We start from the raw sequence: 27864 nt of genomic DNA, 5'->3' as shown, positions 1-27864 counted from the left end.
AAAGGAAAGCAAGAAATGCCAGAGTGATGCAAAAGTAATCAATTCATAAGAGAGAGGGTCTCTGCTCACTTATCCCAACTCTGAGGTACACAATTGGTAAACCACCCAATGCGTTGTTCTTTACCCTTGACTTAAAACAGACTGTGTCCTGAAGACAAACGAGGCTGGCTACTGGCACAGAATGAAAGGTATCGTTTAATCTCGGCCTCAAATACAATCTAAGTGGGTTAATTAAGGCAAAACACTGCTCCTTCCACCACAGGGAAGATGCTGTGTTGATACAGCTCAACGAGGGCACAGTCTGAGGTGCATGGTTATTGGGGTGATTTGCATAGATCTTTCCAAATTCAACATTTAATCTTAAAAATATTAAATTGCGCATTATATGCACACATGTCACGTCACTTGTCTGACTGTCTTTAAGGCTCATGGGCACCACAGTATAAATAGGAGGCAACTGACTCGCAACTGGGAAAATTTGGTGGTTGAACAGTGATTGCATGTTTTCACATTCATATGATTGCAACTGTTCACCTAGAGGTTGAGCAACACCTTCAAAGGCAACCACTTATGCTCACAAGGGGACTGCACAGCTTACCTGGGGCAGGTACCAATCATGGTCTGATGTGGTAGCTGCACATCTTTTTGCAGTGGGGATTCAACTCAACTAATTACTAACCTGTTTGCATTCTGGTTATATTCCTATATAAAAGCAGGGTTGCTGAGCATCTATGAGATTTTGTTGTTGCATCTCTATTATAAAGGAATTACTATGAAGTTCTGGCTGCACTCACAATCTATGTAGTTTTTATGAATTTCTATGTATGTCACTGGCAATACTTATTCACCAATTTATCACAGTTAATTACCATATTACAACTATTGTTGGTTCTATGTAAATAAAACTCAATTGAATTGAATTATGATTACTCAAGAATCTACAACCATGTTCTTGTGTGCATTTCTCTATTAAACCGATGGTTGTAAATCTCCTGCCTGCTTTTTCTTTCACCATCCCACTGTCACATTCAGCTTGTCTTGATGCACTGCCTGGCCTTTTAACATCATTTTGTCAATATACAGGGTATGACCAAATGTGCCCTGCTGGTGTTGTCACTGTGGCAGGATAGATCACCATGGTAACCAAGGAAATAGCTGAAAAGCTGTTTGTTGTAGGTGGGGTCAAGTGGTTAACACTGCGAAGAGGTGATTTAAAATGAAACCTTGTAAAAATGTAAAACCGAACAAAAAGAAATGGAACAAAGATGACAATCGTGTCACAGCAACACCTGCTGTTTTATCTGCACTCAGCTGGTATGGAGGTCTGTGAACATGTAACACCAAGTGGTCCTGAGTAAGCATCAGTACAGGTGCACTTGTCATGTAAGTAAATGAAGCAAATTTAAAACTATAGTTTGTGAGTTATTGCAGTTATGGCTGACAGTCCATCAAGTAAATGTTCAGACATTTTAAGGAACGAGTGAAAATTCTGACCTGCTGTGGAGCTGACGGGGTCTCATTACAGCCACTATGATGTGAGTTACAGTGTGTATGTGAGGTTGACACTGACTCAAGCATTGAACATGTGTACGGTGAAGACTGCAGTTTTCTTTTACAGTTTGCTATGATGTGTTGTTTTAATAGATAAACCACTAATGTGACTAAAAACATGCTAATATGAAACCACTCTTACAGACTAAGAAAGACCATTTGTCAGGGTCCTGAGTTTGGTGACTCGGTGTTTATGTTTTTGATCATTAATATTCTTTGTTTCGGTTAAATTCTAGTCTAGTTTCCTGTCTAGTGTTTCCTGTGTCTTTAAAGCCAGTCGTGTCCTTGTGTTGCAGTTTGTTACTCCTGTCTCTGTGCTCCTTGTTCGCTCTGTCTTCTCCGTCAGCCGTGTCCCCTTGTCAAATCTGCGTCTCTGTGCCTATCTCCTGTTTCCTGTTTTACTTTGATAGTCTGTGTCCTATATCAATGTATCCTGCTTTGCTTCCTGTGTCTGGTTATGTCAGATTAGCCCCAGCTGTGCTTACCTCCTGTTTTCCATTCCATCGTTACTCCCTGGTGTATTTAAGCCCCGTGTTGTCCTCTGTTGTTGTCTTCTATGCTTGCTGTGTTTTTCCGCTGTCATTCTGGTAATGTTCTGGTTCTCTGTTGCCTGGTTATGTTTTCTAGTTTGAGCTTCATGTTTTGAGTTTCAAACCACCTCTGTTGCCACCCAATATGACCCAATTCCTGCATGCATGCCAAAGAGACGAGCTGCCTAATTGGACTGTTTTGTAGATGAGCGGTGATGCAGATGAACATCAAGAAACCCTTGACAGGTAAACAGTGACAGTGCATCTTTGTTACAATTTTTTGAGCTAGTTCTCATCATAATAGTGGCCAGATTAAAAAAAAAAAAAAAAAAAGTATGGAAAAACAAACAAAGAAAAAGACTTGAGAACTGAGATTTGAGAACTTAAAGCTTACGAGTGGTACAAACAGGACTTTATGACTTTAGGGTGAAAATTGATGCATTTGCACAGAAGGAAACCCAAACGCAGCAAGAACATGATTTGTAAATAAATTCATATGAATAATTCATGAATTAAGTTTGTGTGTATTGCACTCATGTTGCTGTCGGGTTTGTCACTGTGGCTGCATATTAGAAATACATTGTTCTGTTCGAGCACTTGGGTGTGAATAATAAAATTTCCGAATATTGTTCAACATTTCGTGTGGAAAAATATGACTCTCCAGCTCCAGTATGGTGTTTTTCTAGTTGTAAACACACCTATAAATAACTTCCTTGCCTTTGTAGCAACCTAGAACCACATAATACCCTGTGTTAAGATTCAGCTGTGTCATATTTGTGAGTTCTTTGACGTCTACATCATCAGTGTGATTCTTTTTTTTTCTTTTTTTTTTAAATGAACTGCAAAAAATGAAAACACATATGTACAAATTTATAATTTTTGTCATAAGATTCATTAAATAGAATTTCAAAAATATTTAATTTGCTGGCAATTATTTCATTGGTTCAGGCTTTACAGGGTTAAATACTCAACTACTCTTCAAAATGTCACAAATGACAAAATCATACTATTTGACTTAAATATATACAGCTGTAATCACACAGAACAGTGTTGCTGAGTGATTTCAGTGCTTAGTTTAAAGCAACATTTTCCTTGACGATTTACTTCTTGGTGATGAGGGACTAGTGTTGGTAACATTTATGAATTAAATTATTACAAACCAGAAATGAAGCATAAGACAAAAAGTATTCTGAGCTCATACGTTACACACATACATTACTTTGTTACATATTATACTCAAAAATATGGGTTCCAGTGGTGGTCGTGTACCGTAATGGTATGAGGGATATTTTCTTGGGTCCCTAGTCAGTAGTGTTGGTCACTTGAAAATAGTAATTAGTTACTGATTATTTCTCTAAGAAAGTAATCCAGCTACTTTACTGATTACGTATTTTCAAAAGTAATTAGTTACTTCATTACTTACTTTTTAAAAACATGATACACAACCTGAATACCTAATGAAGCAAAACCTTTCAGCCCAATTCTTTTTTTTTTTTCTGCATTTTCCATCAATTAAAAATGAATCAAATGAAAATGTCTCTTGTTAAAACTTTTTAACAACTTTTTGTGTTTTATTAGTTTTAATCTTTTAACTTTATGCACATTGCATCAAGTAAAAAATTAAATTATATGCAACAGTCTTTGACTTGAAGAAATTTGTTTAACATTTTACCCTATTTTCTGCATATCCCAGCATATGAAATGAAATATTTTTGTATTTACACTCACTCTTTCAAATAGATGCAAGTAAAACACAGCGAAAAATAAATAAAATCAAAGATTCAGCAGCAGTGAGTCCTGTCTCTCTTAAGTAGATTTTCACCTGTTTAGCAGGAGTAGGGCTGTTGGAGGTTTGCCGGGTGCTTGGTCAGATTTGACGTTTTATTTTTCGCTGTAGAAAGAACTTTTCTTCCCACACAGAGTGTACAACAGACACTAGTGTTTTTGTCACTTTTTACGGAATCAAACTCAGAGTAATGTCAGTACTTCCCAGCTTTAAACGCTGCATGGTCGTACTCTCTCCAACACTCCATATTATCCATTGTTGATTTGCACACGTCTGTTGCTGCCAGAGACGTCGCACGCTCGCACGTCATTGTCATGAGACACTCTCATAAACAAAATCACGGTTTAGTAACGCAGTAACACAGCGTGTTTATGGAAAAGTAACAGTAATCTAATTACTTTTTTGTAATAGTAATCCCTTTACTCATTACTTGAAAAAAGTAATCAGATTACTGTAACACATTACTGCCCATCTCTGCTAGTCACCTCAGCCTACCTGAGTCCATCCCTTTGTGACCACAGTACACCCATCTTCTGACAGCTCCTTCCAGCAGGATCACGCAGTGTCACAGAGTCAAATCATCTCAAACTGGTTTCCTGAACATGACAATGAGCTCACTGCACTCAAATGGCCTCCACAGTCACCACATCACAATCCATCAGAGCACCTTTGGGATGTCGATGGAACAGGAGATTCGCATCATGGATGTGCATCTGTTGAATTTGCACCAACTGTGTGACGCTGTCATGCCAATATGGACTAAAACCTCTTAGGAATGTTTCCAGCACCTTGTTGAGTCCATGTCATGAAAAATTAATGCAGCTCTGAAGATAAAAGGAGGTCCAGCTCAGCACTAGCAAAGTGCACCTAATAAAGTGGTCGGTGAGTGGAGTGTCTGTCAGAGGCACTTGGGTAAAAACTTCAGTTGCACAATTTGATCCGATTTAAGTCTCTCGTTGTGTAATTGAAGTGCAGTTGATGTTGTTGTTAAAGCTGGAGTCATTGCTGAGTGAATTAGAGGCTGCACAGTAAACGATGATGAGCTGCCAGAGAACAAACGGTCACGTAGCATGTTGATAAATCAATAGGTGAAGATTGGTTCACGACTATCTGTTAAACAATGGAGGTAAGTTGTAAGGATCACTTTCTCCACAAGGACTTTCTTCAGCTACAGGACGATAATGACCCGTTCATTCCTCATTACTGAATCAATATTTACTCTTTCCGCGCACCCCCAAGAGATACATAATACTGAGAAGCTTTTAAAGTTGTGCCTCATTACTTCATGACCTCTGAGTTATTGCCTTTCCACGCAGCTCCATGGCCAAATCTTATTATGGACTAGCATTTACATTTAGTCTTATTTATACTGAAGGCCACTTTCACCTATCCACATGCACATTAAACACAGTTTTATGCTGCAAAAACAGCACTTTATATTTATCGATCTCACGCCCACCCGCCATCAATGAGCACGCGTGCCATCTTCCTCCACAGTACTCTCAGCCAGACTATGACGGGGACGGGAATATTAATAGGCTGTAAGCGCTCTGAGTATGACAGTTCAAATGCCTTCTTTTACAGTCAGCCGGATCCCCAGCTAAAACCTGGAATGTGGTTACACCGCTTCACTTCAAGGGGCACAAAAATCATTAAGCGCTGAGGTACGACTTCAAAAAACCTCAAACGCCTTACTTTGTGTCACCGACATTATGTTGTTCAGCAACTCTTAATGATTCTGTAACTTTCATATTGAATCATAAGTACAAGCATTTTTGTGTACTGTACCAAAATGTATTACTGGGAAAGGACTCAGCTTTGACTGACATTAGCAGCCGAAATCTCGTGATCATAACAGACCGAGGAAAGCTGGAGCAGCACGTATGACTGCGATGAATTGAGTAAGGATGTGATTTATGTAAAATTTCATTTGTTAGGTAACAAAAGTCGTATGTCTTCTCTCAAAAGTTACAGCGCTAATGTACTTTTAAATGTACTTTAATGAGATAACTATTTTACTTACCCTGAGAAAGCTCACTTAGTGTGTTGCATGGTGGGAATTAATATCCATTCATTTTCTGTCCTTTCTTATCTCATGCAGGCTTACAGGGGGTTTGCTGGAGCCTGTCCCAGCATGCATTCAGCTATACCCTACTACACTCTCAACAGGTTGGCAGTCTATTTCAAGAACACATACGCACACACACACACACACACACACGCTATTTCTCTACTTCACCTAACCTTCATGTTTTTAGACTGTAGGAGGGCATATTATGTCTCTCTGTGAGTGCCTATGCTTTGTTTCCCAGTCTTTCAGGTGTATAAAGTGTCCCCAGTATTCCATGGTCAGCTTCTGAAGGACATATTTAAGGGCACTTTGCTTTCACCATTACTCCTTTTCTCTTCTATTCACATTCTCATGTCCTCACCCAATTGAGAGGCTCCAAATCCTCATGCTTCCATTTAAGAGCCTCATTCTTTAACCTCCAGCCAACTGTGCCTGTATGTGCTTTATTTAAAAGAACTTCTTCCTGCCATACTCAGCTTTACTCCAGCCTTGAAAACAGCAGATTTTTTAGTATCAAACGCAGTGCATTATCAAACTGGAGGTGCACTGCACGCTGTGTGAAGATGCACAAAGGGACGGAATAAATGGCATGAGGTAGAAGTGGCGAATATTGCACAGACAGAAAGTAGCTTTTTGTGTCATGGTTATATATATTCACATCATCTCTTGGTATTTAATTAATTAGTTTTGATTTCAAGAACATTTACTTGTAAAAGCTAAGGAAATGAAAGCAGAAAGGTCTTTTTAATATTTAATGTGACTTACTGAAAACGACAGGCTTACACATTCTGCGCCTCACCGCGTTCTTGAAAGTTGCTAATTTAAACAAATTAAACGGAGTCATATCTAACAGCATTAGTGTCAGGTCAGTGACTATTTAATACTCGTAATATAAATAAGAATATATTCATATTTGACAGGGCCGTGGATATGTACACATGGTAACCATGGTAATTTGCAAGCATTTTATTTTAATGAAAAATCACAAGTCATTAAATCTGCTAATTATTTTCGACACACACTCTGAGTCACAGTAACTGAATCTATATATTAATGACCACCACCGCAGTTTTTCTTTCTTTTCCCTTTGTAATAAAGTTTTTAAAGCTATTTGCTTTATGTAGCATATATTTGCAACACGTCAAATTGTAAATGGGCCATATTTAACTTGGTGTGGTTTTTTTTGTTGTTTTTCTTTTAGGGTTTTTTTTTTTTTTAGGTTTTCCAAACAACTTTGTCCAGATTCATGATAATCAGCCAGCATCAGCCTACACTTTGATGGCTGGTGATTCTAATGATGTTCTAAATCATTATAGGTCACTACCGGAGCACATTAAGTCACTTCTTTATTCATCAAAAACACTTTAATGAGACCCAAATGAATTGTGCTAACTAGAGCACGAGCTATTTGGAATAACTAATAAGATTTAGGACTGTATCATGGGCTGGAAAAAGCCAACAAACTACACTGTAAACATTATGATGAGCTCTATAACCTAATGAGGTAAGCTGCTATGTGGTCTTCGTGGTGGACATTAAGGTTTACAAGCTCAATGTAAACACCACTGATGAGCTTTGAGCGTTCACTTTGATGAAGGAACCATTTTTCCCCATGACTTTTTATTTCAGTTTTGATTTGTGAACTCAATTCAGTCTCCCACACATAAGATGATTGCTGTTATAGATCACTTTTTATTATTTATTTATGAATTTTTTAGGCAGACAAAAGCAGCATCCTTTGGTTTTTTCTGACGATTGCTAATTTTGCTTAAGTATAGGAGATTTTTTTCAACATTCAGCTGTAGCTAGGTAGTCAGCCAATCTCAGAATAGCGCCTCTGAGTTCATTCAAAGGCTATGTCTGGTTTTGAGATTATGCTGCAATACAAATACAAAGCAGGTCGAAACAAGCTCATTTAACCCAAACGGCATCCAAGTGTGCTAGTCATTGTGCTTTTTTAAAATAAATAGGTAGTGAGATGGACAAGCTGTTATTTATTCTTATTATTCTGTTATTTATTTATTCTTATACTTATATTTTTGCACTTTTCTGTTTTCATTTTGGTTCACAATTAGCTAAGATCTGATGGAGCTAGACACAGCAACTACTGAGATGCTTTGTTTACAAGAGCTGGTTTTCACATTAGGTACTGAAACAACCTCTCAAGAGTGAAATCTAAAGAACATGTCCAAGTAGAACTGTGACTCCAAAAAGGCCGTACAGAGAAGCCACACACCGAGGAAATCCTCAAGACAGTGTGATGAATAATGGCCGTCAGGTGTGCGCATCCAGCTCTTTCATGAACTTAATTACTGTCACGCCTCCTGAGGCGGTAACCTGCCATGCACATACCCATTCTCACGAGATAAGAGAGAGAGAGAACACAAGAAAGGTGACACTGAAGACATGCGGACCACGACATGGACCTGCTTTTCCTCATTTATCCTGTCACTGTCATATATACACTGACTCACTGGCCACTTAATTAGGCACCCCTCTTCAACTGCTCATTAACGCATATATTTTAATGAGCCAATCACATGGCAGCAACTCTACATTTACACATGCAGACATTGTTCAAACTGAGCGTCAGAATGGAGAAGATTTAAGTGATTTCAAATGCAGCATGGTTGTTGGTGTCAGACAGCATGATCTGAGCATGTCACAAACTGCTGATCTGCTGTGATTTTCCCACACAGCCATTTCAAAGGTCTGCAGAGAATGGTCCGAAAAAGTGAAAATATCCAGTGAAGGACAGCTCTCGGAGCAAAAATGCCTTGTTGCCAGAGGTCAGAGGAGACTGACCAGGCTGCTACAAGATGATAGAAAAGCAACAGTACCTCAAATAACCACTCATTACAACAAAGGTATATAGAAGAGAATCTCTGAACACAGAATAAATGGAACCTTGAAGCAGATGGGCTACAGCAGCAGAAGACCAAACCAGGTGGCTCTCCTGCCAATTAAGAACAGGACAGAGGCTACGATTCACACTGGCTTACCAAAATTGGACACTAGAAAACTGTAAAAATGTAACCCAAATGCTGTGACATTCGGATGGCAGGTTCAGAATTTGGTGTAAACAACATGAAAGCATGGATATTCTTTGCCTTGTATTTATGCTTCAGACTGTTGGTGCTGTAACAGTGTAAGGGATATTTTCTCTGCACACTTTCAGTACAAACTGAGCATCAGCCCAGCTGAGTATGTTCATCCCTTTATGAGCCCAGTGTACCCATCTTCTTATGGCTGACAAACCATGTCACAAACCTGAAATCATCTCAAACTAGTTTCTTGAACACGACAGTGTGTCCATTGTACTCAAACAACCTCCACGATCACCAGATATCAATCCAACAGAGCACCTTTGGGATGTGGTGATTCACATCATGGATGTGCAGCAGCTGCGTGATGCTATCGTGTGAATATGGACCAAAATCCCCAAAACCAAAAATGTTTCAAACATCTTATTAAATCCAGGCAGTTTTGAAGGCAAACAGGTTCAAATGCATTACGAGCATGGTGTACCTAATAAAGTGTCCATTGAGTGTATGTCTGTGAAGGTTCTCAGTCATCCAGGTCATCGTAGTCAAAGGAGCTTGCAAAGAAAAGCGTCTGGACTTCTTTAAGTTGCTTGAAGACGTTTCAGCTCTCATCCGAGAAGCTTCTTCAGTTCTAAGGTCAAATGGTGGAGAGTCCCAGATATAAACCGAGTGGGAGTAACCCCCCACAGAGGGACAAAAGGACCCCCTGATGATCCTCTAATCGCCTGAGCCAAGGTGTGAAACTGGGTGTGGGTCCCAATCAGCCAGAGTTTCGGGTGTGTTCATTGTGAGTGACCATCTTTGAACAGAGGCGGGGGTTTACGACACCAACTCTCTGCCATCTATAATCCAGTTTTGAGTTCCCTTCCCAGACGCCTTAACACCCACTCACATCCTGGGCCATCTGACCTCAGGAATTCGCATGATAAGGTGGGGCCAGGTTTCACAATCAACACACCCGAAACTCTGGCTGATTGGGACCCACACCCAGTTTCACACCTTGGCTCAGGCGATTAGAGGATCATCAGGGGGTCCTTTCGTCCCTCTGTGGGGGGATACTCCCACTAGGTTTATATCTGGGACTCTCCCCCATTTGACCTTAGAACTGAAGAAGCTTCTCGGATGAGAGGTGAAACGTCTTCAAGCAACTTAAAGAAGTCCAGACGCTTTTCTTTGCAAGCTCCTTTGACTCCATTGAGTGTAGATTGTATGGTGGCTGCTTATTTTCTGCTTAATTTCAGATCAGCATATGTGCAAGTATTCACAACGAGCCAGAATCTCAGGATCCATATGACTCTCAATCTGGAAGTTTTTTCCATCCTTAAATGTGTTTGATTTTAAAAAAAGGGAATTAATATGGTCTTGTATTGATCAGCAGAGTATATATAATAGCTTACTATGTTATATAATAGACTGAAAGCACAGCATAAAAGATGTATTTAGCTAAGCTGTAATTTATAATTCTACACAGGTTTTCAAGCTGTTTTGTATTTGAGAAAGCTATTATAAGCCACAGTACAGGGAGCTACCAGTCACCACCACATCAGATAATATTCAATATTTCCAGACAGCAGAAGTTCTCAATTTTAACCTTTTTGGTGCATTTCCCTCGTGTGTGCTGATTAACTGAGATCATATCAATACTGTCTAAATGTAATTAAAAGACTAAATCCAACATTAGCTCTCAAAATAAGCAGGTAATGGGCCTCTGTAATATTAATTGCTGTGGATGTTTGGGCTGTATGCTCTCATAGTTTGGATCAGATTTGGTAATGTAGTGTATTTTGAGAAAGGTGAAGAGGTACTCAGAAACACCAGGTTGTGTTTGGGGCCATGATGAGGATGGGCACTAAAAGGGCTTATTTCAGGCAATGGGTGAGCTGATGACCTGAGGGGGCTTCACCAGGGCTTTGTATAAGTTCAATAAGGATTTTGTTAACTGTGAATAATGATTCTTTTTTAGACACAGAATAAGAATATAGAACTGGAAATTGGTGTAATTTAAATGTCAGGGATCACTCGAACTACAGCCCCATAGACATGTAGGCTTGACTCACCTCTGAAGCAGTGATTGGATGATTGGATGATGACTGTTCAGGGCAGGCAGCCAGCAGACATTAGCTGAATGACTCCTGCAACACAACTCCAGTAATAGTGTTTACTGTAATAGAAAGATGACTTTTATCATTTGTGGACTAACTCCTAAAAGGTGCAGCCTGGTGACACTAGTTATACTAATTTTCATAAGTACACCACAATGTTTAGTTGGGCCATATATAAATCATATATATACCACATATAAATCAAGACTGAAGAAGGAGGGTGTTACGGCCAGGATAGCCGGTGTGTTTGTGGTGCGGACCCAAGAGCAGGAAAACAGGAGAGAACAGGATTTTAACAAAAAGCGAGCTTTTAATTATGGCTGATAGAGGAACATAGAAAGGCAATGGCGAAACTAAACTATAAGCTGAACTGGGGAAGCTATAGGATTAACTATGTAAACTGTGACTTGAAACAGAAACATGAATATGAACCTAAGCTTGAAAATAATCCTGCGACTTGAAGTACATGACGCTAGACAACCCGACACTGAACAGAGGAAGACAGAGGACTTAAACACACAAGGTTAATGAGGGAAGTGGAAACACCTGGGGAAACACAGCTGACACAAACATGACACGACAGGGGAAGTAAAACTAAACACACTGAACATGGAAGGCTTTCAAAATAAAACAAGAAACATAATGGACATGACAAGACAAGCTTGACAATAGACATGGAAACACACACACGTGACACAAGAAACACAAGGAGAGACACATGGGAACAGATAAGGGAGGCGAAAGCACGGGCATAACTAAACATTAAACATAGAGGACAAGACAGACTAACACAGAAGACAGGAAAAGACTCATAAACACGGAGACATGAAAGAAACATAAACTGGAATAAATCACTCAACTAAACCTTAACTAATTGACACAAAAACTTAACATAAATGCAATCTAACATGAGAAAAACAAAAATACAAAATAAACTCAAAACGCCGGGTCACAGACCTGGGCCCTAACAACAAACAGGAATGGCATCATAGTTAATGAGTCGTTCATTAACAGTAATAACTCCTAATACAGGAATTTCAAGCACACGCGCATTGTTTAACAAAAGATAATACTGTAGTGATCATTAGGGAAAAAATTACAGCTCCATTTACACAACAACAAAAAAAGTTGTCACATTGCTGCCTAAACAAAAACAAATTGCAGTAATGTTAAAATCATTAAAGTCTTATATTTAATTGAGAGTCACTTAAAAACAACACAATAATGGCTGAAATTGATACATTTGACAGTCTATTTTTTTTGTTTTGGAAAAATATATGCTTATTTTATGAAAGATGGGGCAGAAGCATGTCTATCATTGTGTTGCATCACCTGTTCTTAAGGAAATATTCTCCTTTATTTCTGAATGTGTGAATGTTTTCAGCGGGCGAGAGGTCTGCGGTCAGGTCAGGTCATCTCCTGGACACTGTTTAGACGGCATCATGCTGCTGAATCAATTCATAAGAATTCCTGATTAACACTGATGTGTACTATTTATTCCAACCATTACTCTTTTTGTGCCACCTGAATCATCATACTTTAATTCGGTCATTATTTCAGAATTACTCATCATTACCTTCTGTGTCTGTGTCCCCTCAAGTAAAGTGAAGCATGACATTTGTATCATTTTAATCAGGAGAGACACATGAAAAAAAGGTGATGAGCGATATCGATTTATGTTAATTATGAACCGATAATTACCCAATGATTCACTAATGTAATATCCTCCAGCTGGTTACTTAGTAAATAATCATTACCGGCTATAACGTCCCGGGTCAGGCGTTATTAGGGAAGCGCTGATGAATGACTAATTAACCGTCCTGCCCATTTGTATTTCACTCCTCCCTCGTTCTCTGGTCACCAAGTTTTTGTGTCGTTTATTGCAAAGTTTGACTGTAAATTCAATGTTGGCTGTTAAGCCATCTTAACTAATTCTCTCCTTCAGTGACAGATGGTGAGGTTTTTTCTAAACAGATGGTTTCTGTTACTAAATCAAATGCAGGATTCATGTAATCATCAATTAAACACAAGTACTATACAGTCTAATGTTTACTTACTACAGTGTAATGTTTCTGTATAAAATGCTATCCTTTAATGACTGAAAAAGACTTCTTGTATTTAGTAAAAGTAATATCCTGAGAATAATATCAGCTAAAGTACCAAAAGATGTAAATTAACTGTGAGATGTGGGATGAAAAAAAATGCTTCCAAATGAAAATGCAGAGTACACAGTCGTGCCAGTGTAGGAGTCTACTCTTTGGCCAGTGGATAGTTTTATCTGTGACCTGGTTTCCTTGCATTTTAATTATGCTTCCATCTCCATGCACTCGCAAGCAGAGGGATTTCACTGATAACGGTCTGTTTGTAGTGCACCGATCGTGGCCGCAATGTGCTTCACAGACCATTGGCCAAATAATTCAACGTAATTAGACTTGCGTCATGCAAAGACGAACAGGAGGGAAGAACTTTTTAGAGATTGTGTGTTCTTTTGCAGACAGGATGAGATGCAGAGAGGACTGGAGAAAGGGAACGAATGAGTCATGAAACATTCAGACCTGACAATACTTCTGACAGAGACATGGGGAGAGAGGATGGCAAGAACGCAGGTGGCATTTCATTTTTTTCTTTTTCTTTTCTTTTTTACCATAAATAGTCTAAATGAAAACATGATAATGTGTAATTACAGATACAATAGCGCAGAATGGGATGAATGTGACTCGCATTCTCCAACGTGACAAAGAACAGATCGGGACTCAGAGGAGAGCTTTCTGCACAGCAATAATGTTCAATTAGGCCTTGTATTGATTTACAGCTGACATAACAACTGCTATAGGAATGAACATTACCACAGATACTTTGCAAAAGAATTTTTGTATTATTACTGTTCATGCATTTTATTTATGCTGTCTGTTTGGAGGACATATTGGGCTGCGAGGTAGCACATTGAGCAGGTTACTGACCTTTGCATCAGAAGACTCGGCAAGAAACCTTCTTACCATAACGTCCTTGAGCTTGACACCGAATCCCTACCTGCTCCAGGACTAGCGGCCTGTAGCTGACTCTGACCTCTGACCTTCCCACAGAGGTAAGTAAGTGAATAAAAAACATTTTTTTAAAAATCTCCTCGCCTTCAGGCGTTAAACACTATCTCCTTTTTGCCCCTGCATGAGTAAGATAGCAGCGCCAGGAAAAAACTGATTTGGTAAGAAGTAGGAATGTTCAATCAGAATTAAATATGTGAGAGATTAGCATTCATTTAAAAACAGCTAAAGTGTGTCTGTCTGTGGAGGCTAAATTGAAACGCATTAGTATTCATACCTAAAGTTAAAAAAAAATGACAGACAAATACAAAAAAAAATATCTGGCTACAACCAGTCCAACTTAGTGGTGTTACATTATCATTCTAGGAAGGCACATGAATATGTTATTTTTACATAAAAAGCAAATGGTACATGTAGGACGGCAGAGGACTGCACAAACTGACGGTCCAGCAGAAAAACTCTTCGCAACTTCAATCTGAGTCACAGCATGAGTCTGTTCTCTCATCGTCAGGCAGTCAAACGTGTATTACATTTCTAGCCATGGAGACGTGCTGAGGTCGCATGTGAAATATCAAACATCTGACTGCAAGGATTTAGTAGTCCAGCAGTGTCCAGGCATGCTCCAGCATCTGTCATGGCTGAAATAGGAAGGCATCCTCTTCATCCAACCAAAGCAAGCCCTGCCATTTGTTGCTCCTCTCTCCGGCTTAATCAGTGAAGCAAAATGCTCTCAGTTAATTGATTAAAATGATCTCTGTCTCTTAGGAGCAATGTCATCAGCATCCTTGTAATTTGTGTGTCCCTGCCAGAATTTGCTTTAGGTCAGATTTCATTAGCGCCCTATGTAACAGTTTGGAGTCAGGTTAACGCCACGGCATCCTGAGGTGAGAAAACCCTGTTCTGTTTACGTACACTGACAGAAAGTACGTGACAAAAGTACTGAGAGGTCACCCCATTTATGCATTTTCTCATTTTTCAATACAAAAGGTTGATCTGATTACGACGACAGGCTCGCAGATGGAGACTCTCCTCAGGAGTAAATGTTTATTGATCAAGAAAGACTTGGGCATGTAAATTCTGATTTGTATGTGCGTGTTGTCTGCAGGGTAGCTGCAGAGCAGAATCCATCACTATTGGCATGTGGACCTGATTACTGGAGAGACTCTGAAAGTCTCATAGACCTATGATAAAGAACTCTGTCCGGGCCTCTTTACAACCGCATCACTCAGAGTGTCTGCACAAAGGAACAGTGCATAGCAAAAAAATAAAAAAATAAAAAAATCTTACATTCAGCACAATTGCCTTAATTCAGCTCTATGCTGGCACAGTTTCTTGTATCTGGACTGCAGGAATACATTTAACGCCCTCAGTAAAAAGGATGGCCACAGAATATTTTTAACAAAGAAAATCAGCTTGAATTGGGGTGGGGGGGTATTTAAATTTAAAATCACATTAAAAGATTAATGGCTTCAAAATGTGTTGCCGTAAACAAAACAGATGTAATATTTATGGGGCGGCAAGTGTGGTGGAAAGTGACTTGCATTTGATTGTCATTTGAAATGGTAGAAGGATTCAGCAGAGACTTGTTGGTGAGAGTAGGTGGGATGATCCATTTTGATTTCAAGCACCACACCGGCAAAAGAGAAAAAGAATATATAATGTGAAAAACAATCACTCCTGCAGCGTGTATGATAATCGGGATGAGGTTAGCATTTTGCAGCTGCAGGCAGAAAAACCCCGTCTGACTAAGTTCCTGGTGCACGAATATTACATCTTTTATGTGTCATGTGATAAACGGTAACTTCTTAAGTATATCTACCAAGTGTGTAGCAATTTTATGTTTTTTATATAAAACAAAATGTTAGACTTTTACATGTTGTGATGATGCTCAGCTGGTTTTATTTTGATTCCCCAACACATCATGGGGAGGCAGCACTGAGTCTGCTTTGACAGTCAAAGCTCTTTATGTTGCGCTCATGTGCAAACTGGATGCAAGATGATGGCCTGTGTTGGCTAGCAGGTAAACAGATGCCCGTCCAGTGGCCAACAGATAGGTGGGTGTACATTTTTTTAAAAGACTGACTTTGGGTAACATAGTAATTATTTCCTTTTGTTTGAAAAATAACTTTACTGAACATGATCTGATCATACAGACACAGACACAAGTGCTTTTAATCACGTGAGGGTTATAGCTTCATATTACTTAAAAGTCAGCAAAATGGTGATGAAGTCATGATGTAAAACTTCCAAGCTGGTTCAAATTAATTTTATGAAAGACTTACAGTAATGTTTAAGAAAAAAAGCGAAAACATTACCAGGTAAAATCCTCATTTAGATGCTGTTTCAGGCAAACATTCTGAATTTCATGCTGAGAAATTTCCCTGACCACAGCCGCTTCATGTTAAGCTACGTAGTGTCAAACTTTTTTCTCACTTCTGTACATTCCCCTTTTACTTACCGAGGCAAGCCAGTGATTTGCGCTGAAACGCAGTACGCCTTTCATCTGTGAAGAGCGCACCTGTATGACTCACTACAGGAAAATTATGTCACCAGATCAGAGCGCTGTTCCTGTGTACGGCCTCTGTTGCCTTTGCAGCTAATTTCCCGGAAACTCACAACGTTCTTGTAAAGTCTAATAAGGGAGATCCCACGCCTTCATAAAGCTGTGAACTGCGCAGACTTGTGAAAGTGTTTTAAAATGGACAGCGTGACTTTATCCTGTGAGTCTATATCACAGCGACTTAGAGCAGATAAAAACAGATCAGCAAAATCTGAGCGCACAACTGATCTTATTATTTAGACTAAAAAGCATTTATGAGTTGATAAGGATCCCTACAATCTGCTCATACACAAGCTGTAAAGCTAAAAAATATAAACAGCATTCTGTAATAGTGAATTAACTGAATAATGTGACATATGAACGTGCAGCCCATTATTTTATAAATCTTGAACCTTTGACCCCAACTGTAAGAGGAAAGAGTTCAAACCTTTACTTTAATATGTCACATGTCTGTACTTTGGAGGACACTGTATATTTAAATAAGACCCCTGAGGCGCCTTATTAGATCCAGCAACTGAAACTAACATGTTCATGTGAATTGTCCCATCTGTAAAGTGGCTAATGGCCTGGACAAGTTGGTTCCAGAGGCACTATCAAGTGGGTCGCATGGACCACGTCTGTGTGAATTTAATTAAACTCGTGAGACAAGACAGGTTCAGTTTTGCCCGTCAGGTTATATATATAACCTGTGACTCTTTGTTCTGCATTCACTGCACAAGCAACCCTGCCACCCAGCAGGAGTGATTAGTGCAGCAAAGCCATCTGCACAACTGCAAGCGCAAAGCTGAACAGCACCTCAGCTGCGTATTGGATTCAGTTTTCTGCAGTGGTGGGCAAATGCTCTTGTTCCACACCGCACACAGGAGCCAACCATAAGAAGGCTGACTATTACTCAGTAATCGGTATTAAATAACATACTGGATGGGAGTGGCGGGGAATTGCAAATAATGACTGATTTACAATTTAGATTCAGCTGCAGGCCGGCTCATGTTTAACCCACACAGTAACCAAGGGAACCCGCTAACTTAGTCGTTAGTGACCCACATAGGAAAGAAGACGTGTATGTTTTTATTAGGTACATCTGTACAGCCTATCTGATGCATTTTTTTAATATATCATAAAGCCTACTTGCATTATGCTTGTTATCTTTACTTCAGACACTGTTACTGAGATGGTTATTTAATAGTTATATTAGAGTGAGGTGTTAATGGTCTTCTTAAGCCTTTCATCTATATAAACATGTAAGAGCGACAGACAAAAAAGAAAAAGAAAGCTCTTTCATTTTTATGTAATCAAATGTAACACCACCTTTACATGTGGGTCACCTGATGTGTAAAATAAGTTACCATGTGAATGTACCATATGTACAATTATTGAACTGGATCTAAGCCTGGATCTAGGTGCTCCCTGTGTGAAGGGGGAAGCTGATGATGACTTTCCTGCTAGGGGAATTGTAGACTTAATGCCTATAGGAGGATTTGGCCAGTGAGTGTAGCAGCAGACTTCATTTATGAGGAAAAGGGGGAAATCTGTCTCATTTAAATACATTGTTGAACAAAAGCTTTAATAGTGGAATAATGCACATTCTGCACTTTTGTTCCATATCTGGAAGTACAAAAAGGTTTAAGCACAAGGAAAGATTGTGGTATCGGCAAGGAAAATATATGCAACTAACTACGCTTTCCTTAGTTATTATCAGATATAAATCAGATTGTGAGGTGCTCAATATTGCTCAGTATCAACAAGGCTGCATTTGTTCTCAGCCTAAATGTCTTTAGCTTAAAATTTCTACATAATCATTCATAATCTCATTCAAAAAATCTACTCTGTTTGGTGTAACCAGGGCCGCCAACACCAGAGGGCAAATTAAACTCATGGTTCTCTAGTGATTTTGTATAGCTAATGTAAAGGTGCTTCCTTGTCTGCTAACAATGAAATGGCTGAAAGCTGCTGTGCGGTGGGATACAATATTACAGATGCTACAAAGATTGAGATAGCTTCGGAAAAATAAAGCTGGCCTCAAACCTGCATTCTGTCTGAAGACCAGCAAAAAGACTGGATTATAAAGAAGTCTACAAAACAGCTCTCTAGCTTGATCACTGTAAACCCTTTCCTGATGAGTTTATGGGCTCAGGCACTTTTTTGTTTATGATCATTTGTGACATTAGCCACTCGCTCATTGGCTAACAACCTATTCAGTCACAAGCCACTGGCCAATAACTGAGCGGTTTTACAGTCAGACCGGCCTCTACTTGTCACATCGGTTACCGTTTTTTGCAACAAAGGCAGAGATGGCAAAATCGCTCATCTTCATATCAGAACTACAAAAACAAGCATGTGGCATCACAGTAGCTACCTCCATCTGTTATATGGTCTATGCACATTTACCAACAGCCAACAAGGTGGAAGTAACTTTAGTATTTTACCCTGTGTGTTTTACATGGTGCAGAAAACTTTTATTATTCTATAGTTTACATATTTTTATTTACTTTTTATTTGCATGTTTTTATTTTGAAAGTTTAGTGTTAACTTCCGATCCATATCTCTCCAGTTAAGACAACGATCTATACCTACTCAATGACCTGCTATAAAAATGCAGGGAGACACAGCAGAGCAGAGAAACCAACAGAAATATATGGCTGCAAATATTACTTAGAGCTCCTGTGAGCAAACCATGCTGTTTGTCTGTTTTATAAAATACTCAAGCACTGCAGGCAGATAGCCAGAAGCGATCGGGTCCTTGTGAAGTGCAACAAGAACGGTAAAAGAACGACTGGCAGACAGGTGGAACTCGGTTTCAGTCGTTCTTCTGCATGGCACGTCAGAGTGGGAAGTGTTAGAGTATTTTAGAACTTGTTTGTACTTGTTTTTGTGCCTAGTCTGGCTTTTATGTAGTAAATTCTTTTTTTAATTACTAATCAGTCACCCCTCTTCCTTTATATTCAGGGGCATAATTTCCAGGGGGGTTAGGGGGGTTATTACCCCTCCCATAATCAGACCCAACGAATATAACCCCCCAACCCAATAAAATTATGAATTATCTTGCATAAATAGGCTGTAGATTCTCTTAACTCATTTCAGGTATTACCAGCAAAATAGTTGCATGTTTAATCATCTAGGAATTTATTTATTTAGACAGAGATCTTGACCCCCCCAATGTTCAGCACAAAGTTATGCCGATGTTTATGTTCTCCACCCGATTAAAAAAGTCCTCATTCAAAATGTAGAATTCATTTTTGTTTGCATTATTGTTTTGTTTTTTCCTTTTTTTTAAATTATTTTTTAAGCTGCAAATAGGAATGTGGTTAGCAGTGTAGCTAATGTAGCTTGCAACATTAGCTAGCTAACAGCTAATAACAATTGGAGCTAAAAATTCCTTTGATGTAAATGAATCTAGTATTTTTAACCTGCTAGAGGCATTTTGTCACAGTTTTATCTCAGGGCCAAGTATTTAAACCTCTAGTGTGCGTGCTTTTCAGATTATGACATGTTGAGCTCTGTGCTGGTGAAATATGAGTTTTGAATTCCATAAAATGAAACTTGGCTCTTATCTTTTTGTGAATGATTAATGAAATAATGAGTGGCTAGCACAATTCTGATATCACAAATGGGAAAGAAGAATAATGATTCAAAACTGATGTCATTAAACAGAATGTTTTATATGGTAGATGATGAAAAGAAGTGGAAAGTCTTCAGTCATCTGTCCTGGATTGACATATTGTACCCTTGTAGAAAAGATCAAGGCCTGGCCTCTCCTCTCCAATGAGCACCCAAATGTCTCTTTTCCTCATTCTTGCATGCCCTATTTTTGGATAAAAGCAATTCCAGTGAGGCATATTGTTATGAAAATAGGAGCATGACGAGAATGTTGAAAATAATTTTCAAGCCTTAGCACCATTGTTGTGTTTGTTGTGCTTGTTTGCGGTCTGTAAGGGGGTTCCTGCTGATTCACTGAAGTCCGTTATACTCTGACACGTCTGTTGATTCATTTTGTTGTCTGACTTCGCTTTGTTTTCAGCCAATGTAGAGACACAAAGTACAGACTGAACTTGACGTGAAAAGGCGCTTTCAGGCAGGAAGTAACAACACCCCTTCTTCCCCCCTCACCCATGTCAGCACTTTGCAGTTTCGGTTCAATCGCTTCCCTTTTTACCAAGCGACATCCAAAATGCACTCTTAAATGTCCATTTGCATATCATCATTGTCCACACATGCACAGCTCTGTATGTTTGCACTGCAGCACAAAAACAACAGGTGGGGGAAGACTCTTGCGGTGTTGGGTGTACGTATGAATTTTGCCAAATATACCTCAACCAGACATCACGTGGTTTCATATCAGTTTCGCCGCTGTGAGCCGATAATGTTATTTGTTTAGTTCGGTGATACTTTAAACACTTCTTCTCTGACAAGAAATACAGAAGCGCAGTCTTCCCCCTGTTTATTAACAGATCACTGCATGAAATAACTGCTACAATACTCCGGTGAACCAGTTACATAATTACAACTGTAAATAGGAATATTATTTCAAAATGATCAAATGAAACAGTTCTAATCTTTTGTCTCCAGCTGGCAGCAGAATCTTCTTGGCTCAGTGTGTGTATTGATTTTGTTGGTTCTCTCATCTGGTATGTTGACAAGAGGCAAATGCATACAGAGAAGCTAAATGACAGCTATTTAATTTGGTTTCAGTGATTGTGCAGGCTGCTGTTACCTGAAGAGAAAGGATGCTGCAGGTTCTATTTATAGGACTCATATGCATTTCCAGAAATTGTGTCTTTCATTCAACAGGTTATTCTGTTGTTGTTTTAGTTGTTTTGGGGTTGTTGTTTTTTTAATGTGAGAATAGAAAAAGGTTTTGATATAGCTTGGTGCAAGTTTCAAGGGTTTTACAAATAGACTGTGTTTACCATTGCGTTCCTTTGATTTCTTTCTAGGCTGGATAGTTAAACCTTAACTACAAACCAAGTATCAAGGTTGAATGTGCCTTTATTGCAACTTTATGCAGGGGCAGAGCTAACCGGTGGCTAGCGACTGAAATTTGGCTACCGCTTTGGTCAACCTACACCACCAATGCTGAAACATGTTAGGGGGTTTGCACCCACCACAGAGCTGCTAGCAGAAAGGCTGAACACAGAATATGGGGGAGATCAACAGGATGTAAACAATGCCACTTTTGCCAATTTGCTGCTGTGGTTTCTGCGAAATGCTGACAAAGTCATCACAGACATGTGATTTTCATCACACCAGAAGGAAAACAAAGCCAAAAGCATGATCACGGCCGGCCCCTGTGACTGATGTGTAGTGAGTAGTCATGACTTTGGGGTGTCACTGTTGCCGGTGGTATCAGTAAATTCTGGGTTGTAGAGGCTCTTGAGAAGATTTATCGCATCACTTGTGCAGGAGGAGCTGAGTCTATTTTTCTGCTCGACAGATGTGCAGTTTACATCTGCAAATTTTGTGGTCTATCAGAACTTGTCTGGGGTCCACAGTTCCCGCTAACTGTCAGCTGTAATTGACATTTGGAAGCTGGAAGCGCTTTGATATCTTTGTACAGCCTTGCCGATCAAGTAGCTGCAGTTTAGACCCTCAGACAGCTACTTAGAGGGGCCCACGATGGGTGGGAGATAAGGTTAGAGGATTTATCAGCTCTGAACCTGTTATTGACTGACAACTTCAGAAGGCTTGTTCATTTTCCAATTACGTTTAATTAGGACCTTGTTCTTTCCTTTCAACTTCTGTTCAAACTAAAGAAACACATCCTCTGCTGCTATGCTGAAAGGCAGCTTCACACTCTCTCCAGCACAGACGTTGCACTTGTCTCCATCTCCATCTAGAACACATCTATTCCCTGTTGCTCTCTACTGTGTCACAATGAATTCGTCCTCCTTCTTTAAGGCTCTCATGTTCGGGAACGAGCTAAGGTCAGCCTCAGCGCAGACGCATTTTATTATTCATTACATTGTATTCTTTCCAGCACTGCAGTGTCTGGCCTTGCTGGCGGTACAAGTGGAATCACAGAACAAGTGACCTCTTTTATAATTCACACTCTTAAACGTTTTCTATGTGTTCAAGGTTGATATTATTCATGCAATGTCGAACACGTAATCAAACACGAGACAGTATAAACACAGATATTCAAATTGATATTGATATTCGGACAACATCAGAGTTTTTCTTAAATATTGGGTCCAAATTGCTTAAGTGCAACACGTCACAGTGTGAAAACGATTGTTACAAAAAATCAAGACAAAAATATCACCTCAAGTCAAAACAAACAGAACTAATGAATGATACAAGTGAACGTAATGAACATAATCACAGGTGTCTTTTTCAAGTTTCCTAGTAAATAGTTACAGCAGGATGTTGAACCCAGAGGGGTTTTCTATATCACAGATCAAGCTGATGGCAGTAAGCTGTTATACCGTTACAGGAAGTAGAGCGAGCATGGGAAATGAAACGCGAGCGCCGTTTATAAAAGACGAGGTGGTTCAACGAGTGATGGGTTAAACATTTTTCAGAGAGTTATTTGTGGCCTGCTGCTTTGCACGCCACAGACAGCATGGAGACGCTTCTTCTTCTATTTCCTCAATTCAGCTACATGCCCCCAAAGGAGGAAGCATATTTCAAAATGTTTGGTCCAGTAGGCTTACAGACACCAAAGATGAAGGACGACAGTAGCAGGTTGGTGTGTGATTTTCCGTCATTTTTAAATGTTTACCTGTTTTCTGAAGTTGAATATTTTCAGGGGGCTTTAGCAATTTCTAACAGCTATTACAAGAAATTGGAGCAGTACAACTTTAATCAACCAGAAATAGATTCAGCAAGCGTTTTTGTACAAAGAAGAAATATTTTAATCTGTAATATTCACGACATGTCTCCGTACCTTGTAGATTTGCCTTTTCTGTGCTGCTCAAAGCTGCTATAGCTGACACCATATAAGGCTGTTGAACTTAAAAGCTGCCGTCTTCCCTCATAAGGGTCTCCACGCTTTTCTTAAAAAACACGTCAGCTTATGTGACTGAACTTGCAATCTGTACTATGCTGCAGAGCTGTTGTGCAATTCATATTGTGCCATGAAAGCCACTTCAGAAAGTGTGCCTTTAAGGAGAAAAGTTTGCTGCAATTGTAAGTGCACCTTCTGGTCTTTTATATTTGTTCTCCCTTGTTTGCAGGCAGAAAGACAAAGAGAGGAAGAGTCGGCTTAGCCTTTTTCTCACCAAGTCAGGCTCTCACGAAAACGTCAGTCCCAGTAAAAAGACAGCTACGACACCCAGCAAGTGAGAAAGAAAAAAAAAATCCATTAACTTCTCATGCAGGCCGTGGTATTTTGCACAAGCGTTATCCCTTTTTAACCTCAGATTTCTGTACCCTCCATGACTCATTACACACTCACAGATACATGACATCTAGTACGTCTCTGTGAGAATCCAAGACATTTTTTTTTTTTGCTGCATCATTAGAGGAGAGCTGACCGCATCTCTGATTTGTTTCACAGCATCTCAACGGAGGCAGCTTTGCAATGGAGCGACTCCTTTGAAGAACTACTAAAGCACTCAGGTCAGATTAATGCATGAAACTTTTCAAAAATGTTGTGTCGAATTGCCGTCTAAAACCGTTTCTTGTGCTGTCAAACGCTTTGCTTCATTTGAATTGTAAACTGTAACACAGTGTTCGAAGCGCTAAATAGTTAATGGGGAGTGCTGTGAGAGTTTCACTACATCTTTTAATGTTTGTTAACACAGATAGTAATACAGAAACTGTGCAACTTCCTCCCCTCGTCACAGATGCCGCACAGAAACACTGTGACCTGCTGTCGTTTTGGCACGGTTAACAGATCCATGTAATAACATCCACACTTTTGAGCACACTCACACATATTATGGTTAAGCTGTTTCGGGATAGTTAAACTGACTATAGAGCTGAGACTCATAGATTATGAAGTTTTGGCAGGTTTCCACAACACACTGAAATGTGGAAGCTACATGTCCTTAAACAGCTGTAGTTACAGGAGCGTGACTAACAGTGTTTCTCTGTTTCTCTGTTTCTGTTTCTTTACATCAGATGGGGTGGAAACCTTCTCTCAGTTCCTCAGGACAGAGTTCAGTGAAGAAAACATTGAGTTCTGGTTGGCCTGTGAAGAATACAAGACCACTGATTCTGAGACAAAGCTGCTGTCCAAAGCCAAATATATTTATACAATTTTTATTGAATCCGATGCCCCTAAAGAGGTATGACATATGCCTTTTTTTTACATCACAAACGGCATGGATGTTGTGTTGCTAAGCTGGGCTTCAAAAGCTTAACCCCCCCTGGAGTGCAGTTTACCGTTTTTCTTGGCTTATTTGTCAGTGAGGGCTGTTGACAACTTGAAATATTTATATTATCGTAATAAAAAAATAACAGTAGGCGAATTCTAAAGTGCTGTGTAGACAGGAGCCCGCAGCAACTTGACCTTTGCGAACAATCATTAGGAGCAGCAGCTCGTCGAGGTCATGTGTTTAGCGCTTACACGGCTGCAAAGCAGGTTGAGTTATTTCTGTGCGAGACAGTTGTGGTTTAAAAGGTTTCCACTCACTTTGCAAAGATGATGCGACCACCATCTGATATGCTTTCAGGGCCCATAGCATATTTGACCGTTAAAGAGTTCTGCGTCTGGTTTGAGGTTTTCACATTCCTCTGCAAGAGTGGAGAGAGCATCTCCCACACACTTTCAGTCTAAGATGAGTGCATATGTAAATCTGAAAGAGGGTTTTCAGAGCAGCGCTGCAGTGGCATTATTGCACACAAGTACACAGCTCGAGCGATTTGAAGGGAGAAACAAATGTAAATGAATGCAACCTTCAATACTGATGGTAGACGATAGCGTAGTTTCACACGCATGCATATTTATTTTGAAAGCTGCTGGTAGTTTTTCAAAGGAAAGTATCTTAAGAATATTTCAGTCTATAAAGGGCATAAATATGGTTTTGCCGCCAGTAATTAAACATTAAAAAGCCAGTCACGAGAGTAGGAGGCAGAAAATTAACCTCTATCTGTGATGATATCTAAGAAACTGATGTGTGTCAGTGACTGTTTAAACTCAGATTATCTAGAGTTGAAATATAGTGTCAACAAAAACACGCACGGGGAAAGAAAACTCACGCTCTGAGCGCAGTTATGAGTAACTCACATTTTGGCTTTGGAAAGCGATCCATTAATGTCAAGGTGAGGTTTGACATTCTTAACCTTTTTTAAAAGATCCTCTAAAGCAGGCACAGCAGAATTATTTTCTCTTAAGAAGAGCATCTTGACATTCTGAAATTGACTTTTATTTGGTGTCGCGTGTGTGTGTAACCTTCTGAAACATCGAGATGTGGAGTTTCTCCATTGTTGTAAACGACTCCACGCAGCGCTCACTGCGGGTTTCGGGGTTTCCCCTCTCTTATCAGTAACTTGCATATCTACTCAGGCCTTTGTCTAACCCACTGTCTGCCCCTGCTGCAAACCTACGCAAAAATCCCAAACTCGGGTTGAAATGTACGTGGGCAAGTGTAGAGTTAACATGTGTCCCTATTTTTCATTCAGATCAACATTGACTATCACACCAAGACGGCCATCCAGAACAACATGGCAAAGCCCACAAAGAGCTGTTTTGAAGCAGCTCAGATAAAAGTCTACAGCCTGATGAAAAAGGACTCCTACCCCAGGTTCCTGCAATCTGACATTTATCTGCGACTCACCAGGAGGAAAGGGCCCGGAGCCACCATGTTTCGCAGAAGGTCACGCTCCTGTGTATTCAACGACAGAGGGGAGGCCACGACCGAACCCTCAGCCTGGTAGCTTGGAGGAGCAGTAGCTCACTCTGTGCGATGGATTAATTATTATATTGCAGCACAACTGCTGAAATATAAAGTGTGGTGCGGAAGTTTATTATTTTCCACAGGTTTGCTTCTGCAGAGTGCATTATTTTTTTATAACCACCGTTGCCACAGTGGATTACTCCACATGCACAGCACTGTGACAGCATGCCAGCAATAGTAATCTAAATAACATTTTGGGAAGTACATTTGTTTGCTTTCTTGAATGCACAGACTGCTACAAATCTTAAACGCGTGTGCGGTAAATGCGTGGCTACAGCTAGAAGCTGGCTAGTTTAGCTTAGCATAAAGGCCGTTAACAGGAGATTATAGGCACAGAAGCTCTGTTTCAGAGTCACAAAATTCAAGCGCAGTTCCTCTAAAGCTAATTTTGAAAGCTTTAAGCTTTATATGTTAACAGTTCATTCTGTGGAGAGAAAAAACGATAGTATTTAAAGAAGTTTCACTTCATTCTGAGTCTTTGTGATGGGATACGCTAACGGGCTGCGGGCGGTAGCTTTATGTCATGCAGATAGGAGAGTTCACAGGATTAACCTTCAGCTACAAGAATAATCTCAAAGGTTACGTCACAGCCATGTGGTTATCTGAAAATAATGGACGCCCCCTGGTCAATCAGAATTGAATATTCTCAGTGGCCATTGTATGAAACCAGGTTACTCCGCAGCATCTGTGGATTGATCTATTATCCATTCTTTTCCTCAGAGGCGCTTTACTTGTGGATTCAATCTTTATTGATGATTTTTAGATATATTTTTTTTAAATCTCACAAAACTTGAATGACAATGTGATAGCTAGCTGGAGACAGAATCTCAGATGAGACGCCTCCTCCCCACTGACAGTATCCAGCCAGCCGTACAGGCAGCCACACTGAGGCAGCCCTCGTGACTTCAGACTGGGTATACTTCATTTGGTTTGTTTTCCGATCCAACAACAGCACCTTAAAACACCATTAATGCAGTCAATGCAGCATACGAGCCAATTTGAATGTGTCTCATTAAAAGGAATTCATGAATTTATCCTTCTATCGCACTGCCCACCTGTCTCAATACTAACTTGCAGTGACAGCCTGCTGTAAAAGTACAGAAACCTTTTGTTTTTTTACAGATCTCTTATTTCTGCTGTTAATCAAAGACTCATTTTTTTCACACCAAGAAAATGTATCTGTGCTATTTGAATACTAATATTATAAATTATGATTGCCTTTTTTTCCGTTTGCTACCACCTAATAATTTATGTATTATTCATATGTCATCATACGTGTTGACTTGCTGTAAATGATGTGGAGTAACTCAAATAAACACTTTCTTATAAAGCACTTTTAA

General features: G+C 39.7%; 1 protein-coding gene across 4 annotated transcripts; it reads left to right on the top strand.

Annotated features, from left to right (window-relative positions):
• Window positions 1–1347: 1347 nt before the first annotated feature.
• Window positions 1348–27864, top strand: rgs18 (regulator of G protein signaling 18). 4 transcript variants are annotated; one of them, XM_026149827.1, is made up of 11 exons: window positions 1348–1383; window positions 2179–2327; window positions 5452–5531; window positions 5969–6036; window positions 13579–13690; window positions 14002–14169; window positions 23280–23366; window positions 23858–23962; window positions 24181–24242; window positions 24747–24913; window positions 26250–27864. In XM_026149827.1, exons 7-11 carry the CDS (start codon window positions 23284–23286, stop codon window positions 26502–26504), a joined length of 672 nt encoding a protein of 223 aa, XP_026005612.1. In that variant the 5' UTR covers window positions 1348–1383; window positions 2179–2327; window positions 5452–5531; window positions 5969–6036; window positions 13579–13690; window positions 14002–14169; window positions 23280–23283; the 3' UTR covers window positions 26505–27864. The 4 variants fall into 4 exon arrangements, with proteins under 4 accessions (XP_026005612.1, XP_026005611.1, XP_026005613.1 ...); XM_026149826.1 differs by lacking the exon at window positions 1348–1383 and having other exon boundaries at window positions 2122–2327; XM_026149828.1 differs by lacking the exons at window positions 1348–1383; window positions 5452–5531; window positions 5969–6036 and having other exon boundaries at window positions 2122–2327.

This window comes from Astatotilapia calliptera, chromosome 18 (assembly GCF_900246225.1).
Source record: "Astatotilapia calliptera chromosome 18, fAstCal1.2, whole genome shotgun sequence".
Lineage (NCBI taxonomy): Eukaryota > Metazoa > Chordata > Actinopteri > Cichliformes > Cichlidae > Astatotilapia > Astatotilapia calliptera.
The sequence above is the reverse complement of the archived record's forward strand: the minus strand, read 5'-3'. Positions and strand labels throughout refer to the sequence as shown.

Bases quoted from the DNA above. Each gene is read 5' to 3' on its own strand.
- rgs18 (XM_026149825.1), top strand. From the start codon at position 23,245: ATGGAGACGCTTCTTCTTCTATTTCCTCAATTCAGCTACATGCCCCCA. The intron at 23,963-24,180 runs GTGAGAAAGAAA...TTTGTTTCACAG, and splicing joins ACAGCTACGACACCCAGCAA to CATCTCAACGGAGGCAGCTT. The intron at 24,243-24,746 runs GTCAGATTAATG...TCTTTACATCAG, and splicing joins AGAACTACTAAAGCACTCAG to ATGGGGTGGAAACCTTCTCT.